This window comes from Syngnathus typhle, linkage group LG1, assembly GCF_033458585.1.
Source record: "Syngnathus typhle isolate RoL2023-S1 ecotype Sweden linkage group LG1, RoL_Styp_1.0, whole genome shotgun sequence".
In the NCBI taxonomy this organism is placed as follows: domain Eukaryota; kingdom Metazoa; phylum Chordata; class Actinopteri; order Syngnathiformes; family Syngnathidae; genus Syngnathus; species Syngnathus typhle.
In genome coordinates this window covers 14,470,074-14,491,348 of record NC_083738.1, presented here as the reverse complement: position 1 = coordinate 14,491,348, position 21,275 = coordinate 14,470,074, and the positions used below count along the sequence as shown (strand labels likewise).

Genomic DNA, 21,275 nt, shown 5'->3' with positions numbered 1-21,275 from the left:
CACGGAAAATTTGGAGTGGTCAATCGGCCTAACACACATATTTTTTTTTTGTTGTTGTTTTTTTTATGATGTGGGAGGAAACCCACACAGGCACAAAACTCCAAACAAGAAGGCAGAAGTGGGAATTGAGCCCCGGACCGCTGAACTGTGAGGCTAACCAGTGCATCACTGTTCGGCCGTGATAATATCCATTTTAATTAAATAAATGATGTATTCTTGTACTCATCTTTAAAATTCATTGAATTGTCATACATCAATACGCTTGCACTCAAATTTCTGCATTTGCGCATTCGCAAGCAATTTCCACAAAAGTTGCACATTTTCTAATACATTAAGGAGTGCTACACAAGGTCCACAAGGTAAGTTCTCATGCACCTACAACGTTTCGTCACATGTAACTTTTGGGAGGTAATTGTGCTCACCTCACTTAGTGAGAGTATCTTTCAACTCCCCCAGAGCTGTGAAAAATAAATAAAAACAAGAGTTACTACAGTATAGGACAAGTAAGTGTAGAACTAAACCCACCTTTACGCAGTTGTTTGTTGTTGGCATGCAGCTGCTGGTTCTGAGCAGATAGGAAAACAGCATCGTGCACAGCCTCTAGCAGCACGCTTCTGTATCTGGCCTCAGACGTCCTCCTCAGATCTTCGCTTGATTCATAAAACCTCCTGAAGACCTTCAGAGACACATGTTCATGAAAGAAAAAAAATAAGGCAGGGTAAACAACATATTTGGGGATAAAAAAACAAACACAAAAAACAAACACTTAATTGCAGGCATCAGAAATTTCATGCGAGCTCCGGTGTTTGTAATTAAGGAACAACACCAGTTACACAAAAACAAACAAAGGTCATAGGGCAGGTTGTGGGTTGCCCCATCCCATGGTGCTGTTTTCCTTTCTTTTATTTCACACTTGATTCATTGATTGAGCACAAAATGTCTCATAATCCTCATGCATCTTTGAGTCTGTTCAATCTTTTTATTTTTTAACAGTTTCAACCACTTCTTTTCCTTCATTTGAATGGCTAATGTGCGGCTCTTAGCCGTTTGGGGGCAGTATAATACAAAGACGCCTACCAAGAACAGTTTCACGACCAAGTAAATTGAATAAATATCCTGTCACAAATTAGAATGTATTTATTTTTTTCGCTGAGGATAAAAATATGTCCGTCTGTGACTTTTGCTCTTTTTCTTTTTACCAGTGTCATTGCATTGAAATAGACCAATAATATTATGTGAAGTAAAAGTATAGAATACATATTTGGGCTTTGCATGGAAGGGTAAACTGCGAGGGTAAATACTTAGGGAGACAGCAGTCCCCTCAAAAAAAAAGTACTGATAGTCACAAATAGTAAAAGAGTGGAGAGACAAAAGATGAATGAAAAAGTTAACATTTATACCCTGGGACGGATGGACCCACCTGCAGGCTCTCTTCCCTTAGACGTTGCACTTCACTTTGATGCTTGTGACGCTGCACCAGCAGGTCCTTGCGGGCCTGCTCCGCTTCCACTCGCAGGGCCTCCATCTGCAGCATCAGAACCCGTCTCTCATTGCTCATCACCAGCAGCTCTCTCTGAACGCCCTCACCCTAAGGATTGATTATTTTCATCATTTGACATTTACGCTCTATTATTACTGTGTCTTTATAGTTTTCTTCACATTTCCACAAAATTACACATTGATGGCCTTCTTTGCCCCCCTCCCCTCCCCTCCACAATGAATCACCTCAAGTGACTCAGCATCCTCTCCAAAGAAAGATAACACGCTGAATAATAATACAGTATGAAACATATACAGCTTACTGGAAGCTGCTCCCTCGTCAAGTCTCTCTGTATTTTCTCCACCTCCTGCTGAATTAATCTCCCGCTGAGCTCTTTCACTTGCCTCCTACGCTCGTGTGCATGGCAGTCTTCCAACTGATACTCATCATTTAACTTAAAAAAAGCAGAAAGGGAAGGAGGGCTTTAGTGAGAGTGTCTTGTGCATACAGAAAGCCTTCAAATGATTAAAAGGCACAAGGGAGATGAAGCGAGTTACTTGTAGACAGAGGTCACATTTTTCTGCAGGAATATTCTTAATTGGTTCCTTTCTGAGAGGCTCCATCAACTGCAGGATCCTTGTTATGCTCTCCTGGACTTTCTCCAGGCTCCCTGCGCCTCCTGCAGATATGAGAAGCAGAACATACAGTCACTGGTCAAATCACCTGTGCAATCAAGTAACGTTCAAGAATAGGGCATATCAAAAGATCTACCTTAAAGAAAATAATAAGGCTTCATTTTTTTAGATTCCTGGAAGTATCTGGATTCTTTTGTGTGCTAAACAGATTTATTGTGGAACTTGTTCCGATTTTTTTGTGTAAGTAACACTATTTGGAGCGTTTATAAATATCATGATATAAATAACATTATAGTACTGGAAATTATAATCATATAGGTGGACTTTGTGAACAGCTCTTATATTGAAACTTTTGGAAATCTGCAGATGTGCTGATTTGTGAAGTGTCCTGTTTACCTCTTACATGTGCCTCCATCTCCTGCCTTAAGTCTTCCTGCAAACTTTTCACGGTGTCTGAAGTATTTTCGGGATTGATGTTGTGACCTCCAGATAAGTGACCGTCCATTTGGATCTTTTGGAGGCCACACAGCTGCCAAAAAAACAGAATACTTATTTTCCGGGGTGGGGTATAAATCAGTAGTGATACTTAAGTTGCATTTTATTCTTTTAGATTTTGTATTTGTACATTTTAGTATTCACTTGACTTATTACGTGCAATTGAAAATAGCCACTGCACTTACATTGCAATGTTGTGACAGTTAATGAAAACAAATGAAATAAGATAAAAATTGGGAAGAAAAACTATTTTGTTAATAAAATAAAAAATAAATGCCAAATGTATCACATAGCTATATTACGTGTCATTTAGAACCCTCTATTTATTGAGTATGATATTTTCTCTCCTCAAAAGCCTGACGTATTTGAACAGACACATGCATGGCTCAGATAATCCTTCAGAGGGCAGGAATCTGCCATCAGATGGCTTTTCAGTGACCTTGCAAGACAGCTCTAACTGGGAAAAGAGAAATAATTGATTTTGAAACGTTACTTTGTCAAAATTTGAAGAGGGAGGTAAAACAATAAAATAAAATGTTTATTCAGATACTATTAAATGCACACTGGGAAGGTGCATTGTAAAAATACTCAATATTGATCACAAGTATTTGAGTAAAACTGTGTTAGAAAGCGGTGTAAGTCATTTGAAACAGTAGGTCATTGAATTCTGGATTTATTATTTGATTAATTATTAATGAAGTCTTGATTTTCCAATTTAAAATATGTAAGCAAAAATAAGCCATTGTGCACAAATGATAGAGAATGTTGTCAATTCTAGCTACTATGTTCATGCACATTCTTTGACTACTAACCTTAACCCAACAAGCGAGACTATTGAAAGATTTCAGGCCTTCCGCTATGCAAAATAAAAAGTTTGTGACCCACAAAGTTAATAAAAATAAATAAATAAATAAATAAAGCTGAAATATTCCTCTTCTCTATTTCCAAATCCTTCGGTGGTGTTCTCAAGGTTGCTGTTTGCCGTTGTTTATTGATTCGAAGTGGGTAAAGTTATTTTTGATGTTTGGAAATACAAAAATGTTAAGCTTGTTATGAAATGAAGATTTTTAAGCATCGTAACCGGACTCGTCCATACAATATGATACAAATCAAAAGTCATGTGTGGAAGTTGATTTTCCCTTCTATTGTTCTGTTTTTTTTGTTCAAAAGAACCAATAAAGTCTCCATTTTCAAACAATCAGATCTTTTTGTTAACTAGTCCATGCTTCAGGTTTTATCGGGTTAACTGCAGGAGTACTTAGTACCTTAGTGTAAAGGAGGAAAGGTCGCAGCGACACTACGGCCTTGCTCAAGTCACCTATCTAATTATTAGGAGGCTAAGTCTAACAGATGTATAAGGTTCAAACCTTAAGTTTAATCCTTTGTGATTCTTCCCTTTTCTTCTCCCACGACTGCTCTTTCACAATCTGCTGAATGGACCACACACTTATGAATTCAATATGTTTGACACATATTTCACTGTTGATGTTATAAATGACCTGCAGGCTTTGGATGAGCTCAGCAAGCCTGTGGATGTTATACGTCCCATTAGCCGAATCTGACATCATCACATGTCTCAGCCCCATAATATGACCTCGGATCTCTTGCTCCGTTTTCTTTGGACTCCAGCAAAATTGGGAAGGCCTCGTCACTAAACGCTTCACTCTTTGGGCCAAAGCTAAAGCAGATGGCGTCTCGTCATCCAAATTGCCTGTAATGAGGAAGAGGAAGACTCGCGCTCTGAGCAAAGGTTAGATTGGAAGTGGGGAGAGGCAGAGCAAAGCACCTTGAGGTTGGATAAAGTAGATGAGCGCCGTCCTGCTATTTCCTGTGAGAGCGTCGCTTAGGAGGATGTGCAAGAGTGCATCGGTTTTGGCGGCCTCACGTGGGAGTTGATCCATAACCTTCAGCAGTGGGCTGATGCTGGAGACATGACATGGCATGAAATGCCATAAATGTTTTCAAATTTGATATGGGATTTAATAACCATTTTATGGACATTTTCAAATGCTGTCACTGCTGGCAACACCCTGGGCTAGTCGCCAGTCACTTGCAGAACACATAGAACCTAACTTACTAAGTTACGAACTGTGGCGTCAACTTGTTCACGCTGATTGCGGGCATAAGTGTAAAAAGTGAAGTGGCACGCTTAGGAATGTTTTGCATTTTGCGTGACTATTGATTTTATTCTTAGAAAATGGCATGTCTTGTTTAGTGTAGTCACATTGTGTATCAGTGCATCTGGATCCGGACAAGATTGGCTCATTTCCATATCTTATTAAACACCAAATTGCAGCTATACTTCTTACTTTGTGGCAAACATATAAGGATAAATACTCTGTAAAAATCGAACATGTTGTCAACAGACCCCATGAGGTCCGTCCCGTTGGCTCCTCCCACCAGACCGAACACCCGCAGTCTGCTACGACAGAGTTGAAAGGCCACTTCATCGTTTTGGAGTTTCCACTCCACTGCAACTGTGAAAAGCCAACTACATCTGCAGAACACAAAAGTAGTTGATTTTAAAAATAATAAGAAAATGAACACAAAACAAATAACTGTGAGTCTTTTAGGTGTTCCATTTATTTCCAAGTTGTGTAACTCCCTGCCAGATACAGCCTGAGTTTATTCGTCTTACCTTGATGAAATGGATTCTTCTTTGGCCTTTTGTGCTTCCCTGCATGTTTTATAGAGCGAGTAGGCTTCCTCTGCAGAGCCTACGCACACCTCCGCTAAACCTCTGATAACACTAAGCAAAGACCAAAAGTCAATTTCGCAATGTAATAAAAGCTCAATACATGATTCTGTGTTAGTACTGGAATTTGCCAACTTTTATTGAGCCAATTAAGGAACATCATTTACAGAAAATACTATAAGCAACCATTTATAGGCTCAATTTTGGCAAGGTGGACATTCTTTGCAGTAAGCAAATGATACGTTAAGAGATCTTTGATCATTTTCCACGGCACTACTGATGATCACTGTGGCACATTGCCTGGGACTCAGTGACACTTACCCTCCGAGGATCGGATGAAGGACAAGTTCTAGAGTTTGTGTGTCAGGGTTCAGGAGGTCCTCGACATTGCCATCCAGGTGAAACTGTGCAAAAAAAACCAACTTGTTGGCAACGTTCTATCTGTAATACCATCGTGTCACGCAATAAAAACAAACCTGAAGGTAGGACACGGAGACAATCAGCTCCTCTTTCACAGATGACATCACACGACTCAATGCATTTTTTAACACCTGAGAAAATCACAATGTGGGTAACAAGATGCTGTGACCAAATAGCAGTTTCCCTCCCGTTATTGAGACAAGGCATATATTTTACATTACAAATATCTTACGACAAGCACACTCAAATAAAAAAATAGTATGTCAATTTACTCCCAATCCTGTCATGTAAAATCTGGGCCTGTTTAAATTGTTAGAACATGATATACATACATCTCTGTTATCTGATGGAAAAGCATTTTGTTGTGCTACACGTGCTTGCATAGAAAGATAAAAAAAAATAAAAAGACCATTTATAGTACATAAACGACCATTTTCAGACCAATTATATGAAACTTGTTAGTCAAATTTGGTGTGATGGAAACATTCCCTTTAGAGGGAAGTCAAGGTAATGTTTCAAAACTGCACAAGACCTGTTGAACGATGACATCATCAATCAGAGTGCCGATGTTCTCCATTGAAGCGCCCCCTATGAGCAGTGACCCAGTGTAACCTCCACACGTGCAATCAGTGAGTGGCTGTAGGAGCTCACCATGGAAACCCTGTCAGACACATATAATTGTTGCGTCGGTTTTGTGACTCACACTGACTTGATGTTACCTGCATGTTTTCCACAGCTACAGCTTGGTCGAATGACAAGCGCCATAGTTGCTGTTTGGAGAAACATTGAGGTGGCGCAAGCTCATAAAAGGAAAATATTGTGAGATGGTGCCCTTCAGAGTACCTCATCTTTTGACATGCAGTCCGAACTTTGTCCATCCTTATTAATGAGCGTGCACTCTGTACCTTATGAGAGGAAAGACATTATGCACACAGAAATCTAACTGCATACATCCATTTTTTATTGTTTGTTCTTATAGCGAGCATTTGTTATGCTCTGTGCTGCGTTGACTTTGTTGAGTTTTGTTTCATTATGTTTTCCCTGTATCATCTCTTCATGTCTTGTCTCGTTAGAAGTGTAAGGCAGGTACGTGAATCACTATTTCACAATACTGCAGCAAATCGAATGCGCTTCCAATAGTGTAGGGTTACATTGTGAGAAGAAGCCTTACCTGGTATTGGATTTAGTACAATTCCTACCTTCACTCCTTCACCATTCCTCATTATCACCTGGAGAAGAAATATAGGTCACTGGAGAGTTAACAGAAAAAGAATCTGCTATTTTTCAACAAAAGAATGAGTACTCACAGGGTCTTTTATACCCATGGAGGCCATGTTCCGCTTATGTTTGCAGCTTCGCTAGCAGATCTGGATTATATTACACTCTGCTAAATTATTAAGGGCACAGAATCTACTTTCACCCAAGGTGTACAGTTACTAAGATGTAAAATAAAAGTTGAATTTAATATAAGACTAAGGTACAGTCAGTTCAGCCATCATGGGTAAAGTGTACAGTAATTTGCTTTAAATAATTGGAAAAGGCGGTGGTAAAAGTAGAGGACAATTCTGATTGTACATCATTTCTGTCTTGTTTCAAAACTGCAATGTAGTTGCTTTATCTCTAGGTGACTGTCAATGATATGGCTTAAAGAAATAAAAAGTGGAAACTAAAATGGGTTCATTTCACACCCGGGGTAAGTCTTACATTAACAGTGTCAGTGCAGGCTATTTAAAGAGACCACTGTACAAAAGGTGAAGTGCTGTACAATAACATTTGTAGGCTAACAAATTAAATAAACAACTTGAATTTCAAAATGTTAAATTCTTTATTGACTTTAGTGTTGGCATTCACATTTATGAAGACTTTTGTATTTTAGAATATTTAACCAACTAGAAATGTTTTTTCTTTGCAATGAGTCCTGGCCAAGATGTAGCATAGTTCAGCAAAGAAACAAAGATGTAGCTATTTCCACACGTAGTATTTTTAAGAATTTCAATTCAGCCATCATTGAAAACATGTCACCCTAGGTGACGAAAAGTTACAAACATGGACTGAAAATTACTCCTTCTTTTATGTTAAGCAAAGATGTCATTATTTACAGCGTGCAAAGATTGCTGAGCACTTAGACAAGTAGTTATCTGCTCCCAGCACTATTCAGGCTTATAAATGTACAACAAAACACGTGACTTTAGTCTTAACGTGATCCGCAAATAGTATCTGTCTGGCTTGAAGGATTTGTCTGCTTTGCTGAGTTGGCGATATGATTTCAGGAAGGGGGTTGATTAAAATTCTGACTACAAAGTGCAAATTCTTAAAATGTTTGGAGTAAATCCAGTAGTTGTAGCATGTGCTAAGCAAGCTCCATGTCCGTCCCAACGAAAGAGGAACATTAGTCCTTTGTTTAACCGTAGAGTTTTGTCACCCTATGTGGTGAAAGTGGAGGGGGGAGATTGTTGTCCTAATGAAACCAACCATGGGGGACATGAGATGAAAACGGAGTGGAGAACCCCAAAAAGCCAAAATGCGTAACAAGCAATTATATATGTATCCCCACTACAGCAGTAAGCTAGTTTCATTACAGTATATGAAGTGATGTGTCAGATGAAGATGAAGAAATAAGCAGCTCTTGCCTTCCCTTCTTCAACCTGTAAAAGGGGGGAAGAAAACATTATACAGACTATATTAAAATATTATATTGAAAAGTAACAATGTAGTAAACGTGTTGATTACACTATACAAGGTCTTCAATAATGGGATCATCATCATCATTAGCTAAAGTGAGCAGGATAAAAAAGATCTATTTCAACTGATTGCATTTCTCACATTGATTTACGAGTCCTAAAATAATCATCTACAGTACCTGTCTCGCATTTGGGGCGGCCTTTTGTGAAGGTGCCCTCGATGGCGGCACCACTGTCAACATCCACGCACCAGCAAACGCCGATGACGTGCCAGCACTGAATGGCTTCATATCGACCCTTCAAGTCACACACAGGACGGAATGGATCCAGTTGGCTGCTTTTAACCTCTGCGCGGATTTGACATTTGGTCTTTGTGGAGGATCCTAAATGGAAGATAAAAAAAAAACAACAATGCTAAAATATAAAGTTTGTCTGTTGAGTCTAATGCAGACAGGGCATGTTGATGGAGGACTGTGTCCAGTTTCACACTGATTGAGGACTTTTGGCCTTTGCTCGACTATTCGTGAAGACATTCGACTGCTAAATCCTCACATGCTGGAGTGAAGATTCTTTGCGGAGAAAGTTGGAGTAGTGTTGCTCACCTGTAGGAGTTGGAGGCTTCTGTTGGGACATGTGGAAGATGATCCAGTTGCGCAACCAAGATTCAAAGCTCTACAAAAAGAATCAGTCAGTGAATAAACTATTTGTGCACGTTTTGCGGTCTATGTTTTTTAACACGGCTGATTCACCTTCCAGTTACTCTGATTCAGCTGTTTCTTCAGGCTCTTCAGGTTACCCAGCACAGTGTCATTGAATTTGGGCATCTCAAAGTTCTCCTAAAATGATTACCTCATTTTCTTAGTTAAAATTAGAACGTGGGGGGTGGATGGATTAAATCCTGAGTACAAATTACCTCCATGAGACCAAGCATCTCATCCACGCCAATGGATTCCATCTTCTTCTCTTCCTGCTGGAAAGACAGGAAAGGATTGTTGTAACATTAGTCATTTTCAATAATACTGTAGGTTACAACATAATACGCCTCAAGTTCTGAGCTTTTATTCCTTTCTATTATATTGGATTTCAGAGAGGGAGGGGTAGACCTTACTTTCACAGGTGCCTTGGTCGCCACTGAGTCTAGATCTGCAAATGCCTGCATCTGTGGGAAGTGGTTCATTGGCTGGCGCAACTTGAATGGGGCAACTGTCGGGACAAGTTAGAAACTGAGCGCAACTTGAAGCGGGAAACTGTCGGCACAAGTTAGAAACTGATACTTTGACCTAAGAATGTTGTTGCAATCAAATCCAGTGAATTAATTAGAGTTGGGAAACGTAAGTCAAATTGGATCTAGATTTACGTCTCGATTTCCATGTACAGATTATTTTCCAAAAGTGATAAATAAAAAGCTTGACGCATGCACGGCTTCCCCCCCGCCCCAGCAATATGCCGAATTGCAAAAAAGTACCAGTACAAAAAATGAGTGGTATCAATTCAGGTTTGTTGTTCAGGTAGACCATGCAAACCACGTAAATCTGATTCCCAACCGGTGCGCTATTTTTGGCCAACTCATTTTAAGTTATTTCTCTGCTGCAAATGATTTATAAATCATCAATCACTTAGGCTTCCTCCCACATTCCACAAACATGCTAAATTATCCATCGATGTGAATGTTTGTTTGTCTGTATGTGCCCTGCAATGTGCTTCCATATTTGACCTTGAGCTGCATGTAGCTGCCTGCTGAGCCCGTCAAAGTCCTTCTGCAGCGTATGGATCTGCTGCTTTTGGCTAAACACCATGATGGCCACAAACACCTGGCTGGCCACCAACAGACATGCCAGTATCGTCAGACTTGCCACCTTCAGGGCGTAGCCAGTGGGGCGCCTGAGAGGGGGCGAAGGAGATTTCATCTTTATGGAGTAGAAATGGGCTTTATGGAGGAGAAATGGAACAGGTACCAGTACTCACCCTCTGTATCTTGCCCCACCAACCAGCGGTTCAGCACTGTCTGTCCTTTGCATCGGAGTGTTTTCACCAGTCTTCTCCATTTGGCTTTGTTTTGCTGCAAGTTTCTTCCTGTTGCACTACTGCACCCACAATACGTCAACAATAAAGCTTTCCTGTAAAAATACCTCCCAAGATAGGGAAATAGGAGGCAGACAGGTCCATATGGGGCAAAAAAAAAAAAAAAGACGTAGGCGGCCTTAGTAATAGCGAAGCTGTGATTGGTCTTGTTGGTAGAGGCTGGAAATCCCCTGTTTCCTAGCCCCTCGATTCATCTCAGCCGAATTTGCTGTAAAAATTAATACTAACAGCATATTGATGAAAAAGCACGTTTTAACGACTAGCAAGTTATTTGGGAATGTAAGGCCTGCGTTTTTGCGATTACATTAAATGTTGGTTTTATTTCCTCATTTGGAGTTCGCCCAAGTTTTTTGGGCCGGCTTTTCTCATCCATCCATTAGTGTTTATCCCCATTCTTGGGTGAGCTGGAACCTATCATCAATGACTGGACAAAAGATGAGGTACAATCTGGACTTCTAGCAATCTCTCCCAACTATTTAAACCAATTAATTATCTAAAATAAAATCTTAAATTAGGTTCAACATCATGACCTAATCTTAATAAGTACATCTTGTACTAGTGACAGAACTCACATATAGCACAAACTAATAATAAAAAAAAAAAAACGGCCCAACACCATAATGAACAAAATATGTGTGTACCTCCTGTGTTATCAGCATTTTATCATGACAATCACGACAAAAACTAAAAATACGTGTTCCAATAAACACTTTTAGGTCCAGATGCTAGATTTCTGAAATCCCACATTAAAGCTTTATTTAAAACTTCATATATGCACTTTCTGCGACTTATATCTTTATTATACTGTATACAGTACAATCTTAAAGTTTAGCTGTCAAATTTGTTTTTGTTTTTTTTTAAACTCATTTGGGGAAGGAATGGGATGGGCCTTTCTCACCACTTTTTTTTCCAGCTCCTGCAATCTAATACTAAAAGTGAATTCCACAGCAATAAGTGAAAAAGTGCAGCAGGGGGAGGGGGGAAACATCCCTATTGTGAAAAATACAGTGGTGTTTTATTTGCAAATTAAAAAGCACCGACAATATTAGTTACACTGTAAAAATTATTGACAACAATTACAAATCTTTATCATACAGTCCAGGATATTATTAGTACCATCATTGCTGTTATGTGTTATCACGTTAATACTTTTTATGGAGACAACAGTTGGCAGTGAGAGGACACTGGAGGAAACAATTGCGTTCAATTTCCCTACAGCACTGACGTTGCACACCAATGGAGGGCCAAACACATTCAAATAATTTAGGTCGACCAAAGGGGAGCCAGCTATGTACATTTACAGTCAAGAAACAGAAACGACTGCTGTGTGCATTTTTTTTTTTTTCTTACATCAGATCCTTGTACAAAACTATTGCAGTAAGAGCAGCTTTTTGTTTTCTGTTTTTGACATCTAGTTGCAATGATAACACCTTCAAACCCCAAAACAAAACATTTATGTCGGGTGCAGTGCCGCTGAGCCTATTGTGAGAAGGTTTGCCTTGACGACTTGACACATTTTCCAAGGAGGCATCTTTTCACACTCCGTCGCGGACTAATTTATGACATGAAATAGAAGAAATTAAAAGAAAAGCGTGGGAAACCTTATTCTTTACACTGAGTCGCTGACAGAGAGCTAGCTTATGATCTTCACAGACTGGACTTGTTAACCAAATGCTCGTGTGCTATATCCAGTTAGACGTATGTTGAGTACCGTTAAATATTGTGCTTTCGACATAAATCCATCACTCCCCGCTTCGCCCATTCAGTGGTCAAGTGACGGCACGCAGCAGTTTGACGTCTCTGCATTCGGCCTGAAGAAGGAATCTGTTGTTTCGTTTCGGTACATTCTATAAGTATCACGACTACAGAACAATGTCTGAGCAAATCAAAACAAAATAAAACAAACAAAAAAATAAAATAAACATTTAATGGTAATAGTCCATGGAGATTATGTCCTGGCATTTGTGAATGAAATTCCAAGATTCTAGCAAGGCCTATCAAAAAAGGCTACAACATGCAGCCAGATGTCCAAACGTCCTTGTGTTTCAAAAGGCATTTACAACAAATGTGTTTTTTGTCCTTCAGCGTAAAGTTCTGTGCTTTACACAGCAGCACGTTGACGCTGGATTCCAGAACTGAAACGGTGAAGACTGAACCTGAAACTCAGCCTTCGCACGCAGCACATAGTTGCTCTTTTCTTTCCAGTTCATGCGTGGGAGAGACGGTTCGACCACGGTGGGAGACGGGGGTGAGCGAGCAAGAGAGGTATCTCCTCATCATTCCGCTTCCTCCTCAGGATTTTGAGGTCCTGATTCGTCGTACTGAAAGGTTCACGGGAGCTCAGAGAGACGAGCGCCCCATTTGTGAATCCTCTTGCTCACCAGCCCATTTGTGTACTACACTTCATGGACCATCACAGAATGTTGTTACGCTTTGACTTTCAGCTGGACATCCCATCATCACTTCATTATCAAGTAAAGTTCTCCTTGAAAGTGCGTGGTGGTGGTGGTGGCGCAGAGGCGTGTCGAACGTGCTGGACTACTATGCTCTCCCTGGTTGGGCTGCTACCTGGTGTGGACCATCTCCTCTCTGAGCCAGCTGGGGAGCGGTTGGCCCATCCTGTACAGCAGCTTTGACAGCTCAATGTTACGATCCCTGTAGTAATCCATGAGGAACGTCAACGACTGAAAGAGACGGGGATAGTGGATTTGTAAATAAATGAAATGGGACTCTGCCTAAATCTTGAAGACATTTTGAACATTCTATAACCAATGTCATGTTTGGGTACGCTAATACATTGTGGAGTCTGCTATGGATAATGCATGCGTGCACATCCATGTGCACCGTATTTTCCGCACCATAAAGCCGCACTTAAATTTCTCAAAAGAAACAAAGGTGCGCCTTTTAATAAGGTGGGCCTTTTGTGTGGACCGAATTTCAAAACCTGTAAAGTTGTTTTGTGTGGCTTCCGCCATATAGACTAGCATAATATGTAGATCCGATGAACCATTCAATTGAAATGGTCATACCTCGGGGTCCATGTCAGGATACCGGCGTCCTTTACTCTTCCCCAGACACTTTGTCTTCCCACCCTCTAACAGCTGGCACCAGTACCCCTTTTTGGGATCAAATCTGCATCAGACAAAAAACACATCAAGTATTACATTCAACCATGAATATGGCCTACAGTTGGAAGACAATAAATGGCGGCAATTGATCAGCATTCCAGAAAAGGGTTGGATTCTGTCTTTGAGGTTCCACAGAGAAGGTAAAGAAGGTGCATACTCACGTTAGAATCTTGTGGTAGTTGATGACGTTAGTTAAGCCTAGGAACTTTTGGATTTTATCCATAACGGAGGCGGGCTCAGTTTTCAGCATCTCCCCATCCAAGACCAACAGCTGGGGAAGATGACGCAAACATTTTAGAGGAGAAAATTCATCTCTTCAAGCGCACCATCATGATGCTTAAAAAAGGAGGGGGAAAAAAGGGAGCGGGTTCTTTTCACTCTGGCTGCCTGACTCAATACATACCTGGCTGGAATGGTAGTAGTTGAGCCAGCGCTCCAGGTGATTAGCGTACCGGCCCGGCACCAAACATCGATTCTGGAGGACCCGGAGACTGGCCGGACTGTCGGGGCCGGCAGTGATGACATTATGAAATGAGTGTTTCAATGCAACCGGATCATCGTGGGCTCTTTGGTGCTGTGAAATGTATTGTTTCATTAGAAGTTGCGCAAAGATGCCACAATGTTTGTCATAGAAGCAAAAGCTGCTCAGGTGTTGAAATGTCTACTGGCTCTAATGAGGCGCGGGCTCTTCGGGATTACCCACCTGGTACCAAGAGTATGCTCTGTCGGCTGGGTTGATGAGGATGGCGATGATTTTGGCTTTGGGCAGGAGCACTGCGGCCCTCTGAGCAGTCACGTCAGAATCAAAGTAGTTGGCACTTTTCTCAAAGTAGTAGTCAGAGCTAGCATTGGAGGGCAGGGGGAAGTACTCCATATACCTGACAGCACACAAACACTCAGATTTAATGGCGGTCACAGTTGGTCAGGTGTAATTTGCTTTCCGTGGATATGGCTGCAGTTGTTCTCTGCACACATGGTTTGACGCCCGCACGAAGCATCACGATGGGAGAGAGAAAGGCTTTTCAAATCCTGAAATCTCTTCGACGCTGTTCTCATTCAACCTTTTGAGATTCTGCGTGCATGCGTGGCTACGGGCAGATCATATTAATATCAACGAGCTCGGGGGTATCGTTCATTAATGAGTGTGTTTGTTGTGATCGTCGCTGGTATGAATTTACATTTCTAATGCACCGTTTGCAGAAATTTTCCCCCAGGAATATTAGTCTGTTGCTTTAGATTATTTTCTCAGTGAAATTTAAACATTTACTCAGAATCGCCGACCTGCTGTCTTCCAAATTATGTTGGACTGAATGAATGATTTTGGTTGCGATCAAATTATCCTGGTTGGTGGCATAATACATTTGACGTGACTAGGCTGTGGAATGTCCGTTCTTATATTCAAAAGAACATATTTAAAGATAGCCAAAGGTTCATCATTTCAGAAGCAGGCATTTGTATTTTACATATTGTCAATATTCTTCAATATGGTTATACAGGCACTTTTCGGGGTTTATAATCAATGAATTTAGCTGAGCAGGGGCCAATGTTAAATTGTTGAACTCGTCTGTAACATATATATTTGACACTATACGACAATGCTTCCCAAAATCCTGGTTTTGCTTGACATTTTCGTTTTCACAAAAAGCTTGTTATCCGCACTTTTTGGTCCGTAATAGATGTTCATGTTGAAATCAAACCGTGTTCTGCTGCTAATTAAAAAAGAATGGAAAAAGCTAAAACTTTATTCTGTGTAAATTGAAAGATCGGTCAATATAAATAATCAGAATAATAAAAAACAATGGCTGACAATAGGGGGAACTGGCAATGACAGAGCTAAAAAAAAAGTTGCTGACAAATGACAGGATTCTTTTGGAATGCATCCAAAGTGTGCGTGTAACTGCAGCAACGACACTTGAAACATCTTCCGCCTCCTTAGCTAAATTTAGCTCGTCTCCGACTTATCAAGCTCGCCTCGAAGTCGAGATATGTCATTTAATCATAGCTCCTTGGAACCAAGGAGCCACAAGTACGACTACTTCACTACGAAATGGGGGTTTGGCGCCATCTTGTGGCACCTTTGGGCATTTCAGAAAGAGCACAAAACAGCAAATAGGTAGGTGAACAATCTATGACTTTGAATTGTGGCCTCAGTGTGCTTTCTTACCAATCAATGCCTCTGTGATAGTTGTGACCATTGAAGAACTGGATCTCTTCAAAAGTCTCCTTGCTGGGGTAGTTACTGGTCAGGTCGGGGTGCATGCTAAGGAACAGGTAGAGCGCTGTTGTGCCTGAGAGGCCAGAAAGAGACAGAATGCAGTTGACAGCAGGGAGGGAGAAAAAAAGAGCAAGAAAAGAGGATTAAGCAAGGACAAATCCAATTACTTTGTACCTCGTACAGTGAAGACTGACACTCGTTTCGTGGAAACTGCATAACTGAGCAGAAAATCCTGAATAACAAACCGGCGCCCATTGAAGAAGCAATATCTAATTTCTTGAGAGCTACTCTGGTGCTTTTAGGGCTAACCAACTAGATGGCACAGCATCAATTTCCTTGCAGCCAGCAGGGGGGGATGAAGTACAGCTTCTCACCTGTCTTCTGAGGCCCAATGACAAGTAGCTTGGGAAAGCGGTCACACGTTTTTTCCTTGGACCAGATGTCTTTATGCCTTTTGTCTTCACATGGATCCTGTAACAATAAAACACAATAGGACGCATACATAAATAAAAAAAGAAAATGAAGTCAAATAACAATAATGAAATGGAATTGAATATGTAAAAGCTGCCTTCCAATCAACTATCAAATTGTTTGTGACTGAATGTAACCAATTTAAAACAAAACTGCTTACAAATATCATTTGAGTAAGACTGCTAAAGCATAAGTGAAAGTCAAAAGTGGCTTTATAAAGACAAAATTAGAAAACAATCTCAAATTAGTATTGTGTCCTTACCTGCCAGAGTGGATCTCTCTCAGATGGGAACAGGCTGAAGTATTTCTGGGCCAGCTGCACTGGTGGGAGGGTCTGCATTTTTAGATTTGTCCAGGTCTTGACAAACATCATTAGGCTTTTAAAAGTGTACAGGCCAAGACGGTCATTTCCGTAGTTGGACAAATGGGTCATGAAGATGCTGATCTATTGGGAGAGAAGCTGCTGTCAGAATTTAAGCTTAAACAGCATGATGAAGAACAATTGTTGAGGATTGAAAGGAACGGCCAAAGTGACAAAACACTTGGACTCTAATAAAAGGATGATACAATGGAAAAAGTGATGAACTTTTACGAGCTCTGACACTAAAGTAGATTTTAAAACACAATATTCAATAGTCAACACGATCGCCGCATAATACTTTGCTTGGAGATAAAATGAAATCAATTGTGGTCAGAGAGCCCCCAATACTGGACGAGACACCACAAGGACACAGAGTGGAATTCATTTTTAGCATGACGTATGGCTGGAGAACGCCAAACAGCTGGGACGCGATAGAGACAGTAAAACATCAAATATGCAGCTGCTACTGCAACTTTTAGTACAAGCAGTTAATATTTGCGGGATTGGGGAAAGATAACCAGTATGTATAGTTGCGTGGAACAGGGAGGAATATCGGTAACATTTGGAATAAAGCAACAAAGATCTCAAGGCAAAGCACAAAGAGATGGCGCTGCATGACTCATCGACGAGTCATCGGTCCGCCCCTGACTTAAATTCAGATGAACATCAGCAGTTATTTGAGCTATATGTATCAGACAAAGGCTGTGTTTGGACTTACTGGGTTCAGCAGAACCGTGAGGAAGAGTTCTCCCCCGTTGATGATTTTGTCCAGCTCATTGGGGCTGCCTGGGTAGTCTTTATAGAAGATGGTGTGTGTGAAAAGACCGCACGTCTGCCTGGGCAGCACCTGTGAGAACACACGCAGAGTCATCAAACCAAAAGGCGGAAATGAAATTAAAAACCACACATGCACATACCAAATGCTAAAAACACACATCGTCAGCCCTCCGCTGAGACGAGGAGCCGTGCAGCGCACACTCCTGGCACTTAGCCCATACATTGTTTGCTCCCAGTAACGTCCATATTATGCAGCTCATCTGGCCAAAGCAAACCGCTTATTCACGTCCACGTCTATATGGAAATTGATGCGATTGCGTTTACACTTTGAAGTGTCTGGGGAACTGAATATCAATCATCGCTAAGCGAGGGAGACGAGTACTTTCAGACTATGTCAAGGACGGACGGGGAGGACAGTGCAGAGACCACACAGACCCGCTGAATGCCAAGACTACAAAGAAACTGGACTGAGGCTGCACAGTTTTCCATCAGCCATGAAAGTCATCCGGGGAGAGAAGTCGATAAGATTATTTTTTTGTTCCTTTTGAACGCAATTTATTCTGCTCAAATTCTTCTTTGGAAATTTTATACAGCAGACCCCCCCCCCAACACACACACACAGAGTTGCAGTTCGGCATTTACAAATACAACTATTCGCAGATGTATATTTCTATCCCAACTATTTGTGTTTTTTGTAATACGACAAACAACAAAAGTCTTTCTTTTTTTTTTTTAATTTTGTGGCAAAAAAGTAGTTTTGGGGTGTATATTGTGTATCTGCATAATTAGCTGTAAGCCGTTTCACATGTTGCATGTCATTTATGCGCGGATTGTTCTTGCACGAATAGTGTACGTGTCCTCCTGCGTGTGTGTGTGTGTGTGGGGGGGGGGATTGTATTCCGCACAGGGACTGAGATAGATATATAATGCAAAATATGAAGAGGTAGTAAAGAAGGACAGCGCATGTAAATGGTGAAGGAGAATGTTGATAGATGGTGAGACACCAGAGGATGTCTGTAAAGTGCTCTTACGCTAATGCCGCTGTGAATAAAACCTCGCCGAAAGCGGGCCGGCTTGAGATGCGGGTACTCCTCGGTGCTCGTCACTTTGATGCTCCAAACCTTCTTCCAGGCGTCGTACAATTGCAAGTGGACTGGGTAGACGCCTGAATGGTGCGGTGACACAGCATATCCCATGTTGATAGGGATTCCATGCTCCTGGATGCCAAGGGAACAATAGCAGAGAAAGAGTTCAGGCAGGGTGCACAAAATGATTTTATCAAGATTCCATCAAGGTGTGTACTGCACCCTCCCTTTTTTCTTCTTCCACTCACCAGGGCAAACTTTTTGTTGAGCAGCATCTGCTCAGCCAGCACAGACTGGTTGTGGAAGAGATGGGGCTGCATGTGGCTCCACATGTGAGGGAACCACCAGAACTCCTTCACATAGGAAAGCAGGAGGTCATCGCCCAGGTCTTCCTCTTCTGATCCTGGACATTCAAACAGGGAGGAGGCGGGAGGTGGGCGTGCAGGGCGATAGGGGGAATTTAAGAAGTGTTAAAAATGTGTTGGTGGGGTTGGAAGAAAGAGGGAAGATGGAAAAGGGTGGGCGATTTAAGAAATGAATTGAGTCATAAGAGTTCAAATATTAGCGAGGCAGGGCGTAGATAAGAGGATGTTTAAAAAAAAGACGTAAAGGCGACGGAAGGGAATAAAAATATTATGAGCCTCAAATTCACAATCTCAAAGCGTTTTTCTATTCAGTGTCAGCTTGTCACACAAGGAGCCTTACCAGCGTGAAAGAATTTTCCTGAGAAGCCCAGATTGAAGGTGAAGTTGGGAACATGGGTGCGCATCTCCCTCTGCGTCTCCAGGAGCGCCTGAACACAGAGTGGGCGGAGAGGCGCGTGAGTGGGGAGTGAGCTGGTGTACGGGCACATTAATGAGGCAGCACAAAGATGACGACGTGCACGGACGGGCCCGCATGCATATTTCATCCTGTAGCTTGCTTTCAGTAAACATCCGCCAATCCCCTCTCCCTGCTGCCTCACTCTTCTCCTCCATTCCGTTTGATATTTGGCTCTCCTCTGATTTTGGGTGTTTGTTTCATTTGATCTCCTAGTTGAGACTCCCAGCGCACACCCGCTCACACATTTTGCCATCTTGTCATGGTGTGATGTTTTCCTAAAAGTTTACTGCGGCGTCACCCACGAGGAAGCCTTGATGCATCCTCCCCATAACTTTTCCTACATCCTCTACCTCAACTTGTGAGGGGGTCTGTTCCACAGCGAGGGGACACGAGTAAGGATCTTTTCAACATTCTTTCGACGTCTCCGGGCCCCTGAAATATTCATCGCTCTGGAGCTTCTGTGACTGTGCGAGCGTTGGGGCCTGTCAGCTTTGAGCAGCCTACAGGGACAAATGCATTCAAAAGGAAAAGTGGATGGAGAAGAGGAGCTGTCAATATCACTGGCACAGCACGCCTCTGTGAGGTAACTTTTTTTATTACAGCAAACAGATGGCTGACAACTACTGTGTGATACTATTTTAAAAGCGAATTTAGTTTTATTCTGTGAGTTTTATGCTCCACTTTGAATGACATGCACACGCGCACACACACGGACAAACACACACACACACACACAGTAGATACAAACTTACCTTTACGTCAGGCACCTTCATGCGGGTGCCCTCTTTTCCCACAAAGATGTCATCCACATCAACCAGGATGTAGCGCTCTAGGGACAACGAGAGCCTCTTCCCGGTAAGAAAGGCCACGGCATCCACAAACACCAGCTTGTGGAGCCAGAAGACCAAGTTATTCCCAAACAGGACCCTCTGGATGCCATCGTGAAGGCCCAAGTCCTGCACCACCGACGGGAGCAGAGCAGCATTCTGTCCCATGGACGGAATGCTCTCCGCCGATTGAGTTTTGGCGAGCAACACTGGCTCGTACGTCGAGTGGTTGGATTGGAAGACGGTCCAGTCATCTCCAGGGAGAGGCCCGGGCAGCGGCTGTCCGGATCGGGTGATAAAGAGTAGGGGTGACTTGGGGTTAACCGAGCAGTCCTTTAGACCCAAGTTGGAGTGGAGAAAGAGCGGGAATCCTTTCAGCTGCGCACTCAGCAGACTGTTCTCGTTGGCCTGAGCGAAAGAAGAGAGAAATCACACCAATTCATTACACGGCAGTGATGAGGAGGGAAATGTATCGGCTATAATTCCCAGATTTCTCCCATCATGCGTGAAATAAGAGATGTCAGGCCTACCCAAATGTGAATGCACGAGGCAGCTTCTACCTGCTATGCTCAATCTGCTCTGATCTGAGACTGCAGACAAAATGAATAAGCCTCCCGCTGTGTCCTTTAACATTCAAAGGTTCAGCGCTTATTCTGTGAAACATTCCTCTCCTAAATCCCCATTCTCTGGGCGCGCTCACATCCTTATTGCCTATTGGCTGCAAGCTTCCACTTATGCATTTTCCTTGAGGTCTTTTGGAGGCAACATCTATTCTACTACTCAGATATAGATATCCAGACTGAATCGGTTTTAGGGACAGGGTTCATAACATTTGCTAAGTGCAAGTATTACGATTAGATTATTAGAATATTTATTGGCAGCGTCTTGACAGGAACGTGCATGTAATTATGTGCTTTGACTAAAATAAAAATCCTGACATAGTGAGAAACGCTCCAGCATGTCCCTTCTAGTATTCACATTATCCATGCATTTCTAAGCATGCAAGAACATGGTTAGTTATGTAATTGAAACCAACCCACTAACTCCCACTCTCACGTAGCTGGATATTCAAAAGTAGCACCGATTGGGCCTTCTGACAAT

General features: G+C 41.9%; 3 protein-coding genes across 10 annotated transcripts in view; all 3 read right to left on the bottom strand.

Annotated features, from left to right (window-relative positions):
• Positions 1 to 227: 227 nt before the first annotated feature.
• si:dkey-201i24.3 (kinesin-like protein unc-104) lies at positions 228 to 6,357 on the bottom strand. Its single transcript, XM_061286169.1, has 14 exons — positions 6,258 to 6,357; positions 5,782 to 5,856; positions 5,627 to 5,709; positions 5,249 to 5,359; positions 4,979 to 5,107; positions 4,397 to 4,533; positions 4,110 to 4,321; positions 3,978 to 4,037; positions 2,512 to 2,644; positions 2,038 to 2,159; positions 1,803 to 1,934; positions 1,421 to 1,588; positions 526 to 676; positions 228 to 458 (listed from the first exon to the last, which is right to left on the bottom strand). The coding sequence occupies exons 1-14, from the start codon at positions 6,300 to 6,302 to the stop codon at positions 424 to 426; spliced, it is 1,593 nt and encodes a 530-aa protein (XP_061142153.1). The 5' UTR covers positions 6,303 to 6,357; the 3' UTR covers positions 228 to 423.
• A 1,169-nt stretch (positions 6,358 to 7,526) lies between these two features.
• On the bottom strand, positions 7,527 to 10,579 carry LOC133162451 (H-2 class II histocompatibility antigen gamma chain-like). Of its 3 annotated transcripts, none has more exons than XM_061291668.1 (9): positions 10,372 to 10,579; positions 10,121 to 10,287; positions 9,515 to 9,609; positions 9,320 to 9,373; positions 9,156 to 9,242; positions 9,009 to 9,078; positions 8,586 to 8,789; positions 8,456 to 8,497; positions 7,527 to 8,370 (listed from the first exon to the last, which is right to left on the bottom strand). In XM_061291668.1, exons 1-8 carry the CDS (start codon positions 10,449 to 10,451, stop codon positions 8,457 to 8,459), a joined length of 798 nt encoding a protein of 265 aa, XP_061147652.1. In that variant the 5' UTR covers positions 10,452 to 10,579; the 3' UTR covers positions 7,527 to 8,370; position 8,456. The 3 variants fall into 3 exon arrangements, with proteins under 3 accessions (XP_061147652.1, XP_061147645.1, XP_061147658.1); XM_061291661.1 differs by having other exon boundaries at positions 9,320 to 9,376; positions 10,372 to 10,576; XM_061291674.1 differs by lacking the exon at positions 8,456 to 8,497 and having other exon boundaries at positions 9,320 to 9,376; positions 10,372 to 10,574.
• A 900-nt stretch (positions 10,580 to 11,479) lies between these two features.
• LOC133162406 (bifunctional heparan sulfate N-deacetylase/N-sulfotransferase 1-like) overlaps positions 11,480 to 21,275 on the bottom strand; it is a 45,763-nt gene continuing 35,967 nt past the window's right edge. For all 6 annotated transcript variants that reach the window (XM_061291572.1, XM_061291613.1, XM_061291598.1 and 3 more), the window contains 13 exons: positions 20,100 to 20,582; positions 19,231 to 19,318; positions 18,774 to 18,928; positions 18,472 to 18,657; positions 17,382 to 17,510; positions 16,565 to 16,747; positions 16,206 to 16,302; positions 15,781 to 15,904; positions 14,320 to 14,494; positions 14,020 to 14,190; positions 13,778 to 13,887; positions 13,518 to 13,620; positions 11,480 to 13,172 (listed from right to left, as the gene is read on the bottom strand). In XM_061291572.1, the coding sequence (XP_061147556.1) occupies positions 13,053 to 13,172; positions 13,518 to 13,620; positions 13,778 to 13,887; positions 14,020 to 14,190; positions 14,320 to 14,494; positions 15,781 to 15,904; positions 16,206 to 16,302; positions 16,565 to 16,747; positions 17,382 to 17,510; positions 18,472 to 18,657; positions 18,774 to 18,928; positions 19,231 to 19,318; positions 20,100 to 20,582 (2,124 nt within the window). In that variant the 3' untranslated portion in view covers positions 11,480 to 13,052. The remainder of the gene's footprint in view (positions 13,173 to 13,517; positions 13,621 to 13,777; positions 13,888 to 14,019; positions 14,191 to 14,319; positions 14,495 to 15,780; positions 15,905 to 16,205; positions 16,303 to 16,564; positions 16,748 to 17,381; positions 17,511 to 18,471; positions 18,658 to 18,773; positions 18,929 to 19,230; positions 19,319 to 20,099; positions 20,583 to 21,275) is intronic.

What these genes read in the sequence shown, in the direction of transcription:
- LOC133162451 (XM_061291661.1), bottom strand. Translation starts at nt 10,451, where the DNA reads ATGGAGAAGACTGGTGAAAACACTCCGATGCAAAGGACAGACAGTGCT. An exon ending in CGACCAAGGCACCTGTGAAA is followed by an intron (nt 9,377 to 9,514) that starts GTAAGGTCTACC and finishes CTGTCTTTCCAG; the next exon opens with CAGGAAGAGAAGAAGATGGA. An exon ending in AGATGCTTGGTCTCATGGAG is followed by an intron (nt 9,243 to 9,319) that starts GTAATTTGTACT and finishes TAATCATTTTAG; the next exon opens with GAGAACTTTGAGATGCCCAA.
- si:dkey-201i24.3 (XM_061286169.1), bottom strand. Translation starts at nt 6,302, where the DNA reads ATGGAGAACATCGGCACTCTGATTGATGATGTCATCGTTCAACAG. An exon ending in AACGGGACGGACCTCATGGG is followed by an intron (nt 4,534 to 4,978) that starts GTCTGTTGACAA and finishes TCATGTCTCCAG; the next exon opens with CATCAGCCCACTGCTGAAGG. An exon ending in AGCTCATCCAAAGCCTGCAG is followed by an intron (nt 4,038 to 4,109) that starts GTCATTTATAAC and finishes TCCATTCAGCAG; the next exon opens with ATTGTGAAAGAGCAGTCGTG.